Source organism: Morchella sextelata (assembly GCF_020137385.1).
Source record: "Morchella sextelata strain SCLS chromosome Unknown scls_26, whole genome shotgun sequence".
In the NCBI taxonomy this organism is placed as follows: Eukaryota; Fungi; Ascomycota; class Pezizomycetes; order Pezizales; family Morchellaceae; genus Morchella; species Morchella sextelata.
In genome coordinates, this window is record NW_025408641.1 from 556,190 (window position 1) to 569,248 (window position 13,059).

Consider the following 13,059-nt stretch of genomic DNA (forward strand, 5'->3'; position numbering starts at 1 on the left):
TGGGTACGGTATCTAACAATCGATATCATAGCAGAGCTGGATGGAGGGGGGGTGGATGATGGGAAACATTTCTAAAGAATTATCCGTTACGGTTGTGAACGGGGCACAACTCGAGCCACACTCTCTAGGGAATGGTCTGTGTTCCACCTTGTTTCTGTAGAAGTGCACGGTTGTTGTAGTGGTTTGCTTGGCCCAGTGTGGTGGATATGGGGGGGGGGGGGGGTCGTTGACAGGTGAAAGGCACGGGAAAGAGTTCCGTCCAATCGTTAAGAGCTTTCCATCCACATCCGGCCCTTCCATCGTCGATGAAATCGGATTTACTGATTTCCTGGGTGCATTCCTGTAGGCAAACAGCTCTCTTCCCCCCACCACCCCTGTCCGCATCCAACCGCACTGTGGAACGCATTTGGTTGGTTGGAAATCTGCTGCCGCCGTTTTCCTCCTAGCTCACTCCGACGATCGTTTCTCGACTTTCTAATGACGAGGAGGAACTCGTGTTTGGGACTTGATCATCTAAAATTATGATTTTCTCTACCTTTCTACCGAAGTCGGTTATAGTCAAATCGATATCTCCGCGTCTACTGTTCCTAGTGTCTACATACATGTACTCTACATTTTGGCGAACTCAAGTTACCATCAGAACAAACATTCGATGGGGAAAACATCAGATAAAAACTCTCGATGCTGTGCGAGTATCTGTCCATCCAAAGACTCCTTGCCCAAATCTGGTCTAAAATCAATCCAACTAAACTGCCGAAATCTGGCCACAACAGAACGCCTTCCAAGATTCTACATTTAGTTCACTGCATTTCCCTCCAACGAGCCAATCAAATAGCGTGCTTGAATATATGTACACACATGTATGCCACAGCACAGTACAGATCAACCAGACCGGGCAACTTCACCCTTCACTGCGCTTCATTTCCAAAGAAAGAAGCTGCAAAATAACTCAGGGTTATCAGGGGGGGGGGGGGATTTCTAAACTCCCTGGGTTAGGTAGAAGGTTCCTGCTCGCTCTCCTTCAGCGGGGATAGTTTATAATTATTTTTTGCACCGGTGCACCACCTACCACGGAGCGAGCGGCGCCTGCAGGTTACCGCTAGGGGCTCTACTGGAGGCCAAATCGACGAGCTGGTTTTCTGGCCTCCTCAGATACGCGAAAGCACCATGCACACTTTTCAACTCTGCCCGCCCTATCACGGCGCACTACAAGCAACACATGGAAATGGCCAAACCTAAGTGGCAGGCAAAATATAACGTCGTATCTTTTTTTTTTCTGTTACTCCACTCACCTTGTTTAATCTAGCTGATGTGCATAGAATCTGATATATATGAAACTAAACCTGCTCTCTCTTCTCGTGGAGCCATCGTACCGTATCGTGTCCGTGTCTGTGTCTTGAGACAGCGAGCAGCCAGCAGCCAGCTGTGGCGGTGTGACTACCAGCCTACCACTCTAGTTTTACCTATCATATCCCCTGTCCAGCAGTTACCGTAAGAGGGTGTTTTTCTATAGAGTAGGAGATAATATTTAGTTGATCAAGTAGGTTAGAGCAATTTTACCCGTGGTCCAAAACTCTACTCTAGCTTCTCTAGAGTCTACATGCAAACCACCACCCCACTAAGAAATGAGCAGATATCACTGGAAATTGGGAACCGCTCCGGCGGGATTCCCGGGTGGAGGGCGCACCGGCACATCGAAAAGAGAAATCCAACCGACATATCCGCGGTTGAAACTCGTGGCGGGATCGCCGGGCTCAAGTGTGCTTTCTCACGATGGGGGTTCGAAACTATTGGGCTGAGCGGAGGACACTTGGATACGATGTAAGTTGGGGGAGTTTACATACATCCAGTGGGAATACATGTAGCAACAGAACATGGACACATGACCTAGCTGGTTAGTTGGCTGGAAAATAATGAGTTCGATGCCTTTCTTTTCTATCTTCGGTGAAAGGCGAACACGTAGAGTCTTACAGGTATGTGCTTTTGGATGGGAGGTTGAGGAGTTTACATCTTAGGGTATCGGTACGACCTTGAGCCCACCAACAATCCAACCAACCAGACCCCGCGGAGCCGCCGGAGCGAATCAAACCGGCAATAGCCACCAGCGAGAAAAAAGGAAGTCCCATGCCTACACATCTAAATTTTGACGGTTACAAACCAGCCTGGGATTTTGGTCTGTGGGTATGAGTGTGTGTGCATATCTTTCAAGATAGAGAACGTAGGAGGGTTTTTTTTTCCCTTAATCAAGGACTCTTTGGGGTATTGCTACATACTCTATTTACTTAAATTATGTGCTGCATACTCTGAACACCGGCAATTCATTGACTACATGTAGGTTCAAGGTATGCATCTCTATCGTTATCAAAGTGAGGCCGGTGGAGATGGATAATTTAATCGGATTATTTCTGCCTGGTTTGCGAATTTCCTGGAATTCGAATTGATTCGAAACGCGGGTTTTTTTTTACCCTTCTTGGGTACCGGTTGTGGCCGGTTGCGTATAAGGCATTAGATCAGAAATCTATCAGTTAATTAAGGTGCGGCGACGATCTTCAAATTTGCAGCTTCATGATCGCCACACACACCATACCAAGCTGTCACTTTTGAGCCTGTGGTCCCGCGGTGTAAAAAGGTGGTGGCACAGGATATTTACATGTATGTCTGACTTGTCCTATTCTTGTAGTGGAAGGGAATGGAAGGGCCGTCCTTAATACAAGAGTATCCTATTATTCCCCGGGCCGTCACGTCAATGCTAATGTAAACGCCAATGCAATACATAGCCGGAGAAACAGCACATCGATATGGCAGAAAGCAGATAGCACAATTTTCAAACTACTATAAGAGCCGAACTTCCCCTTAGCTGGAGGAGGGGAAGCACCTCGAGGCCAGTGTTTACCTCAAGTTTTTTGAGGTTCAATTCTGGTTGATAATAATCCCTGCTGCCTAGTTTTCTGTCGCAGGATCTTGGCACAGACCCTGGGAACGGGATCTCCCGTCATATGATAACTTCGAGGTCTAGATAAGGTTTGGCGCCCTGAATCATTCCTGCGGAATATGCCGGTGTAATAATTCGACGTGTATAGCTAAAACATATTATTCGTACTGTTCGCCGGATAACTCCGCTACAGCACTTCTCCTTCTCCATCCCCGCCCACCACCACATTTACAGCTGACCACCTCACGCATCTACCTACAGTATCCCGGTACCAAGTCCTCGGGAGCAACATCTGGTGCTGACGCGACTCGAACCTTGATTCGTCTCAACCTGCTCGGCAAGCATGGCGGACGATGGACTGCTGTGTTGGCTGACCGGTTGGTTGGTTGGTTGGTCGTGGATCTTAGCCCCACCCACTTCCCCGGCCATGATCTCTGCATTGTCGGTGGCTTTCAGAAAGACGCAACTTTTGAGACAGTGGGGGAGCGTGGGAGGTGGGCGTGAAACGAGGAATATCTGTGGCTTGAATATTGCAGATCATATCCCTCCTCCGACTCTGGCGCAGCTGACGTAGGCCAATGTACTAGGACTTAAGGATCCTATTGCAAAGTCTGCTTTACATACCGGCTTTCTAAGCAAGGTGTCTGCGGTCTCATATCAGGTGGGTCTCCAGTACCTACCTAGGTAAGTCAGGGGAAACTTGGCCTAAAAATAGTTAGCTGTGATATCATGAATCAGGAGCTAAGCTTTGTCTTTGCGGGGCGAACTTGTTTCCTTGCATGCGGTCCGCTTGTCTGTGCGTCTATGTGCGCGCCTTAGTAGTGTAGGTAGGAAAATATGGCCCTAAAACAGCGCACCTGTAAGACTAGGCAGTACGCGGGCCTTTCATCAAGTTTTGGCTTGTGGCTAGAGTTTTGAGACGGATGTTCATGATATATCACTCGCATTTCCAAGTCTTGAGTAGACGACAATAAACAGGAACATTGGAAAGCCTGTACGCCTGGCCAGCAACCAAAGATCCTGTCTTCCGGGGAAGCATGCAGTGGATCAGCTCCTTGGTATGTCGTTGACGTGAAACGGAGAATGCCATGGTGGGGATATTGCGGGTTGGAAACTGGCCAGTGGGCGATATGTACCACGTGTGTTCAGCTGGTACATTCTTCAGAGTGGGCCTGGTCAATCGCGGTAGAGCACTCTACAATACCTGGCCAGCCACTGTGACTGGGTGCGCATCCGCCGGGAATGACGATATCTCGGCCCTAAGCGCGGAAAACAAGCCTGAGTGCGATCTGCAAGATGATGTACCAAGTTGAATCATTAGACATATCGTTTCCAAAAACCGACTATCCAATTTTTCTTGAACTCCAGCCCATGCGTATCATTCCCACGTGATGTCAGGGATCGGTAAGCGATAACAAGGTTGCAATTGGCTGCTACTCATTTAAAGATTAATCCCCAGACTGGCGCCACCGCTGATGCAAAAAAACTCTCCGAGGGGGTTTTCAGGGCCTGGCTGTAGTGTGTGCGCCCTGGATATATTGGCACAGGCAGCTCAAATTCATCTCACCTAGGATCTTATGGTGTATGTAGATCTAGAGCACATGAATGGTACCGGTCTTAATCGAGAGAAGTGCATATCTCCAGATCTACTCTAAATAGAAACAACATTCAATGACCACAACGTCGCCACACCACACCACTTGAAGATCTCGCGTGCAGAGTTGGGTTTGCAGTAATCTGCTGTTCTGTACTCTACGCAAGGCATGTATGCCATGCGTAATAAATTGGATGTCGTGTTACCCTTGGCTGTGGCTATTAATTGTTATCACCTCCCCTGGTTCGCGCCGCGCCGGTCCATGCAATATATGCGTTAAAAATTCAAAGGCCCTAGCCCAACGTATGATATGATGTTACATATCGCGTATGCATGTGTGGAATTTTATAAACAGAGGTATGAGTATAAATATCAGGAGATTGTGGCCGCATCTTTCACAGATCGATATACTCAGATCTCGGTACACGTACCCATTCCTTCCGCACGGAGGTATGACAGGGCAAGCTAGCACCTGACAGTCGATCGCGACTCATTGTCAAGGTGTGAGAACGGTCCAGCTGATACAGGTTCTCCTATATGTGGCTGGAGTGGATCTGTCTGATAATGCCTGAGGAATCGATCGACATATATATCCTCTTAGTCCTTCCTCCTTACCACCGAGACCGCGGGAGTCGACTATAGAGAGGGTATGCGCTGTGGTGTTGGAGGGAATGAGCTATCCGGATCCCCGCTCTGTGACTTGTGTGGACTGGCGTTTCTAGGTGGGATATATCGATAACGGTTATCGGAGGTTTGGAAATAGCTTAGAGGGTGACGGGGGTAGTTGATGGATTATGGTTTCTAGCTATCCTGAGGTTATGCCTTTGTGGTACTTGGATCGAGGTGAGAAGTGGAGTGGAGTGATGACGGTAGAGGATAGCTCAAGAGAAGGAAAAGGATTGTGAGGGAATATCTGGAGGGAGAAACCCAGACGCCAAGTGTCCGCACATTTATAGGGTCAATGATCGATATTCCAGTTAACCATTATATCTAGTCAGTGTGCATAAACCTATATCCCCCAACACTCAAACGCCGCAGTTGAAGCGATAATCCTATCAATACAAGGTAGCTCTCGAAAGCGGAGTTGGGATTTGTCAATGATTTCCCCTCATGCACGGAGCTGGTGTGCGGGTATCATAAAGTACTTCGCGGGAAAGCATTGTACTGATGTTTGACCGTCTATTACTTTGACCCTTTCAATAACGATATAATAATTCTCGAAGCTCTCATTCTCTAATGCTTTAAAGATCGATTTTATTATCGTTATTATTACCACGGAAAAAGTAACCCTTTCACCTGCCCGGCGGTGCCGGGACCCGGAGGCCAATCTATTGATCGTAATTAGGAAAGGGCTTCAGGGCGTCTGGATTATATATATTTACGGGGTTCATCATATTTACGTGATCCTCCTTAAGAAACCTTTCTTGTGAGGCTACGTTACGGATGAGAAGCGGTAGATCTATATATCGAATAACACAGTTTTTACCACCACACCGGTAGTTACCGGGCACGAGGATGATATATCAATATCCTGATATATATAGTAGAGGAATCTTACGCCTATGATATAGGGTAAGGGGGGGGGGGGACTATAGATTTATTAATTAACGTGACCGCTATAACCACCCGGGCCTCATGGGCGCTAGCTAATACCACTCAAGTTTCTTCTAAATGTATATTCCCTAAACGATCTCGCAGGGACAGTATATAAAACTTCGCTACCACCTTCGATAACACGCAGTGACTAAATAATTCCCATAATATCCACATCCTCAAATGTTTGTGCGGGTGGGTTGGTCATGAAAAATGGTTCGGACTACCATAACGAGTGCGATTCCATGAAGATAACGGAAGATGTCCCCATGCATTTTTAGGTAGCGTACCTTGATGATATTGATGTAACTAATCGGCCTAGTTACTTGAGAACTCTGTATATCGCAATGACAATTTGCTAATAACTACAGTTGGCGTTGACGCTTTTTGCGAACAAGGGAGTATGAGTTAATGGGAGTCATGCTGCCGCTCTCATAAAGGGTATAGTATAGTAGCAAGAGAGGTAACTGAAAACATGTTGAGGGTAAGATACGCAGCGGGAAAAAAAGATAGGAAAGTATAGACAGGAATAGATTTGAGAAAGAGAGAGAATACATTATTTTGAGGGTATCAAAAGGATCTTAAGAAGATCGTAAACAGAGGAAATCAAAGGTAAGGGAGAAAAAAGGTCTAATACATGGTATAATACTCGTAGCCATCAGCCATCTAGATATCTCAGCCCCCAGATCAAAACCATACAGAAAAATACAAATAAAAGAAGAGGAAGAAGAAAAAGACTCACAACCATGTGCACTCTACTTACCCACAACCTTCTTATCATCCAACACCCTCTACTTCCTAACCGGCGGCTTCTTCTTCTTCGGGCTCTTCTTGATCGGGGTCCTCTTGACCGGGCTCCCCTTCCTCCAACAGACACTCCCCTTCGCAATCCCCAACAACCTCTTCTTCACCAGTTCCTTCCACGCCACACGTTTCTTCGCCCCTTCTTCCTTCGCCCCTTCCTCCTTCTCTTCACGCACGATATCCCTCACAGCCACACACCCGCCATCACTCATCTTCGGGCACTCGGCGAACAACGCCGGTCTACCCACCGGAAACGGGCAGTTCTTGATCGTCTGAAACCCGATCTTTACCGTGGTCTGATACACGATGCCCGACGCACCGTACCGCTTCACCGTGACCATATCCGGGCCCGGATTTGAAACCACAGCCTTTCTCTTCTTCTTCTTGCGCTGTTCTTTCTCGACCCACTTTCTCATGTAGTCGCGGATGTCGATGTTGTTGATGTCGGCATTGAGCGGATGCCATCCATGGTTCTCGTGGAAGAGGCCGCGCTTGATGCATGGTGGCGGTGTTTCGATGCAGGGTGCAGCGGTGGGGTGCGGGTGGCTCTTGGTGGGTGTGGATGGGGAGACGCAGGGATGCGGAGAAGATGTGGTTGTGGCTGGTTGGGATGGAGTTTGGGGTTTGAGGGGGGTGGAGGAGGAGTTAATGTTGAAAGCGGCTGTTTTTGTGGTGATGGACATTTCCATTTTGGTTTTTTGGCTGATTTTTGAGGGTGTAATTGGGGAGCGGGAGGTGGAGATATATAGTATTTCAGGTGTGTGTGATTTATCTGGGAGACAGTGAGTATTTTGGGGGGAAGAGGAGGAGGAGGAGGAGAGGGGGCTTTGGGAGTTATATACTTAATTAAACTTAAGCTTTAGCAGAGATGCGGGAGATCATCGACTAAGGTGCATCGACCACACACTCAGCATCATCTTATGAAAAGGGGTCCCGTTTGGGGAGATCAAAGCTCAGGGCTAGGTGAGAGATTCTACCCAAAGCTCCAAATCCGTCCATTGCGTAGACCACAATTGTTAACTCAGAAGTAAGTCTAACGCCTGAAAGTGTCATATATATCTTGATAGACGGCTATTCTCATCCGATGTCGGTAATCTCAAAAATTTGTAATAACCATCGATCCTGATCTGTTGATCATACTTGCGACATGCACGCACCATGATAATCAGAGCAAACGAAACCATCGCGAGCCCCATGAACCCCTCCAAAGAATTATCGTTCCTTCAAGTTTAATCCATGCATAAGAGCGCCGTCTCTCGGCAAATCTGCATGTACGTAGCAAAATCTTTGGGCGCAAATGCTCCGAGTGATAATCCATGAACCCTAACCCTGGGTGCGGCATCGAACCGACCAAATCCCCAGCGAGATCCACAAGACGAGGGAACATCCATGGGACTAGTCTCGTACCCAGCCCGTTACTTGCAGCAAGCTGCCACAGTACAGTCTGGTGCTATATCTTCCCGACAAATGTCGGCCGACACTCTTGTCAGCCTCTGAAATGTGATATCGGGCTCTGAATTGTGATGTAGGCGCCCGACTTGTGATATAAAGGCCGACAATGTGATATGAGAGCCGACAATATGACATGGAAGGCCGACTTGTGATATAAAAGCCCGAAATGTGATATCGGGGTCAGAATAAACCTTAATTTTGATGTCGGAAGCTAAAAAAAGTTTATTTTTTGTATGTAAATGAGTCCGACAGCCACTTCGACAGCCACCTCGACAGCCACCCCGACAGCCGACACTCCATACAAAAAGAGTTCACCCAAGTCGGGGAGATATAGCACCAGCCCGTCCTCTGGAAGCATGGAAGTAGAAGGGTTGGGGACGAGCCTACCATGGGACCCACGTCTTTGATATATCATTGTATCTGTGCGGTAGGAACCCTAACGTACCAATGTCGATGAGCTTCGACTGTGATCTTCGGGCTGCTCATGAAATCAGACCGCGGTACAAAGCCGATGGAGTAAATACATCTCTGGCGTAAAGAGATAACACCGGGCTGGATAGCTATTTGCTTAAAATTGAGATGGACATCGCCCAAATTTCATTATAGAATAAAATCTATATTTAATTGAGTTTGCACCCATAGCTTTCAGGGGATGCCTTGCTGCGCTAGAGTAGCCGATGAACTCATGCCGCTTGTATATAGATCAACCTCGATCCTTCCACTCCATGAACTCGAGCTGGCGGTACGTAGTGATAAATTCAAACCCATTATTACTCAAAGTATAATGGCTTGGAAAATCAAAAAATTAACATGATCCCTAGGAGAGAAGGATTTCCAGTCGAGTTTTAAACTAGATTCACGGAGTTAGGCCCGCCTATGGAGTAAATGTTTGTACACAGCTCTGTGGTGCGATGGTCGTACTAACCTGCTTGAAAGGGCCAATAATCGCCTATATGGCCTGGCTGGATGTTGAGAAGATGCCTGCTGCAGGCCGGGCATGTTCATGCTGCAGGTGTGTACCTGTTTGTTGCTGAGTCCAGTGCTAAAGATTCCTAGTTCTCGGAGACATCCTATCTTTGAGTACACCAGATTCCATCTTAGGTTTAAATATCTTGATCAGGAAGAATATTATATACCTCTTTCTCCACTTATAGCTCATATTGCATTAAAATATACGCGAGTGGTTCGTGTAGTTGCGGGGTTGCTAGGAGGAAATATGCGCTACGATAGAAACCTAAAATTAGTAATAGTACTCTTAGGATAACAGTCCTTACCAGAGAGAATCGTGTCAACCTGGTGGTTACGCAACAAGTCCCTAGTGTCCAAAAAAAAAACGACGAGTTGGATTTATGATATAAATCTTGATTAAGAGTACAGGTGTTGATGGGATATGGATGGGCGCCGTCTCATGTCGTTGGTGGCATGGGGCCCTAACTAGGCCACTATAAGACATCAAGTGAACCATGCAGTTCGGTCTTGTCCTCCTTGCTTCATAACGGTTGCTCAATGCAACTGCGGGTACAATACACCTATGCCGATACCGGTACTAGAAAGACCAATTTTAAGGATATATATATACATGTTGTTTTCATAAATGGCATACGTGTACCGCCATGCTGCTATGAAACTGGTCTTAGTCAATGTGTCATCATTAAATTTATAAGCGACCCTGAGCGTTCTCTCTAATAGAATCATCCATTCTAGATTCTGATATCTATTAAGTCTTTCCACATGCTGGTTTTGAGAGCTTTGGCCTAGATGGTATCGATCTGAATGAGGCCGAGGTTCTGGGTTGCATTCATCGATTGAACAGGTGCGGTCACTGCATCGATATTATGTTTTGTCAAATCTGGAGTATAAATATTACAACTACCAAATACCAGTCATTTCATGCTATTGTACGTAGCCCTCTAAGAATTGGGATTTGAATCAATTGCACACCTGCTAGCTAGCCCTCGAGCCGGGATGTTATTTTTTTTATTGTGGTTGATAATTAAATTACTATTTACGAAGGAAGTTCGTATATCTATCCCCCGTAATTACTGATACCCTCTTTAAGCATTTACGATATTAATTACATGATGCAGTTCCAATACTTACAAAGCCTCGGCTTTTGTGAAGAGCAGATCGACAGATGTCTCCGCCCTGACTAAGACATTGTTTCCGAATTCGGCTTGGCGCCGTTTTCGATTCAGAAATTTCAACGATTGCAAATCGCGTCTTCTCTCCATCTACAACCTCACCCCACCCACCTCTGTGTATATCGCCCACACAATGGCTTCCTGGAAAGCCTCATTTGCTCCCCTGCTTCGGGGTGCCGCCAGGCTCACCGAAAGCCTTACAGCAACCAATGCCGCATTCTCGTGCAAATCCTCACTCAAAAACTCACCATGGAAATGTAATGCTTCAAGCCCGATTAATACCTCCATCCGTCGGATGGCAAGTTACAAGCGTGAGAAACCTCACGTCAACATTGGTGAGTATCTCCGTTTCTCCCCCTCAATTCCAATGTGATTCGAGATTATTGACCTTTTTTATACAGGTACCATTGGGCACGTCGATCACGGAAAGGTCCGTTCCACCTCCCCTCCAAAAATTGCCCCGCAATTTGTTTGCACCCGGGAAATATCAATCTGTTTCTAACGATGGAGACATGCAATTACAGACTACCTTGACCGCTGCCATTACAAAGACTCTCGCTGCCAAAGGACAGGCAAACTTCCATGATTACGCTTCTATCGATAAGGCTCCCGAGGAGCGGGCCCGTGGTATCACCATCTCGGCCGCTCACATTGAATACGAAACTGATAACCGCCACTACTCCCACGTCGACTGCCCTGGGCACGCTGATTACATTAAGAACATGATTACTGGTGCTGCCTCCATGGACGGTGCTATTATTGTTGTTGCTGCTTCCGATGGTCAAATGTTTGTAGCATTTCCCTTCACCCGAACCCCATATATACATATTGCCACTCATATCAGAACCATACTAACAAAAAAAACCCTCCCCATCCAGGCCCCAAACCCGTGAACATCTTCTCCTTGCCCGCCAGGTCGGTGTCCAGAGAATCGTCGTCTTCGTTAACAAGGTCGATGCCCTCGAGGACCCTGAGATGTTGGAACTTGTCGAAATGGAAATGCGCGAACTCTTGTCCAGCTACGGCTTTGACGGTGACGAAACGCCAATTATCATGGGATCTGCTCTTTGTGCTCTCGAAGGCCGCCGCCCGGAAATTGGTGAACAGAAGATCACCGAGCTCCTCCAGGCTGTCGATGACTACATTCCTACCCCGGTCCGTGACCTTGATCAGCCTTTCTTGATGCCTGTTGAAGGTACCGATCAATTCCTCCCAACCCGAATAGTGAAACTCTAATAACCCTAACCCCCTACTAGACGTTTTCTCCATCGCCGGACGTGGTACTGTCGCCACCGGACGTGTCGAGCGCGGAATGCTGAAGAAGGGTGACGAAGTCGAGCTCGTCGGCTTCGAGACCACCCCCATCAAGACCATCGTTACCGGCCTCGAAACTTTCAAGAAGGAATTGGACTCTGCCCAGGCCGGTGACAACGCCGGTCTCCTCCTCCGTGGTGTCAAGCGTGAGCAGATCCGCCGTGGAATGGTCGTCGTCAAGCCCGGTACCACCAAGGCAAAGAGCAAGTTCCTGGCCTCCCTCTACGTCCTCACCAAGGAGGAGGGTGGTCGCCACACCGGATTCCACGGAAACTACCGCCCACAGATGTTCTTGAGAACCTCGGATATTGCCGTCACGATCGACTTCCCCGAGGGCTCGGACCAGGATAAGATGGTCATGCCCGGTGACAACACTGAGGTGAAGTGTGAGCTCCACAAGCCCATGGCTTTGGACCCTGGTCAACGATTCAACCTACGTGAGGGTGGAAGGTGAGTTTTACATACCCCCGCGCCAAGACTATATATATGGTATAAGTAGTTGCTAACAAAACCGGCAGAACTGTCGCCACTGGTCTCATTACTCGGATTTTGGACTAAAGTGCCCAATTAAGGGGCATTGGAAACAAAAAAATCGAGAAAATTTTGTATATTTAGAAATATGTTAGTTCTTTGAGCAAGAGAAAAAGAATTGACGGATTGCATTGTGTTTTTGTCCATATCTGTACTTGAACTCTCCATTCCATTTGGCTTGGTTTTTGTTCCCTTGTGGGGAGGGGGGAAGGTTGGTCGTACTGCCATCGATCTACTTTAGCTGTATGTATCTCCTTTTTTTGTTTGGCTTTCTTTTTTTTTCCCTGTACAAAATACAATCATTTGTCCACTGGATTATATATCATACACATCCGTCCATCCACATTTCATACCGGAGAGGAAGTTGACCAGACTAGATGGAAAGTGAATATCTATTACATACATGTAATTGTACCCCCTTCCCCCCTAAAAGCAAGCTCGGGCTCAAGCACAGATGGTTCAAGATCGCTATTGTACATGCAAAATTGCGGTGCGCGCAACAAAAGAATATAAAAAAGCGGCGGGGTAGGGGGTGGGGGGTTGGGGAATAAAAGATAAGATAAAATAAATAAAAAACAGAAATAAACAAAGGGAAAGGAATGGAAGGGAAGGGAAAGGAAGGGAAAAAGAAACCTTGACGCCTGTTGAGAAATATCCTGATTTTTTTTCGAAAGAGAATCTATCCAGGGAGAGGTCCG

General features: G+C 47.1%; 2 protein-coding genes across 2 annotated transcripts; one reads left to right on the top strand and one right to left on the bottom strand.

The window, feature by feature from the left end:
• Window positions 1–6,910: 6,910 nt before the first annotated feature.
• H6S33_008420 (uncharacterized protein) lies at window positions 6,911–7,612 on the bottom strand (the record flags this gene model as incomplete). The annotated part of the gene is made up of 1 exon (XM_044839766.1): window positions 6,911–7,612. One exon carries the CDS (start codon window positions 7,610–7,612, stop codon window positions 6,911–6,913), a length of 702 nt encoding a protein of 233 aa, XP_044687965.1.
• Window positions 7,613–10,649: 3,037 nt separating this feature from the next.
• H6S33_008421 (uncharacterized protein) lies at window positions 10,650–12,388 on the top strand (the record flags this gene model as incomplete). The annotated part of the gene is made up of 6 exons (XM_044839767.1): window positions 10,650–10,851; window positions 10,918–10,946; window positions 11,041–11,303; window positions 11,395–11,711; window positions 11,773–12,280; window positions 12,349–12,388. 6 exons carry the CDS (start codon window positions 10,650–10,652, stop codon window positions 12,386–12,388), a joined length of 1,359 nt encoding a protein of 452 aa, XP_044687966.1.
• Window positions 12,389–13,059: the final 671 nt, after the last annotated feature.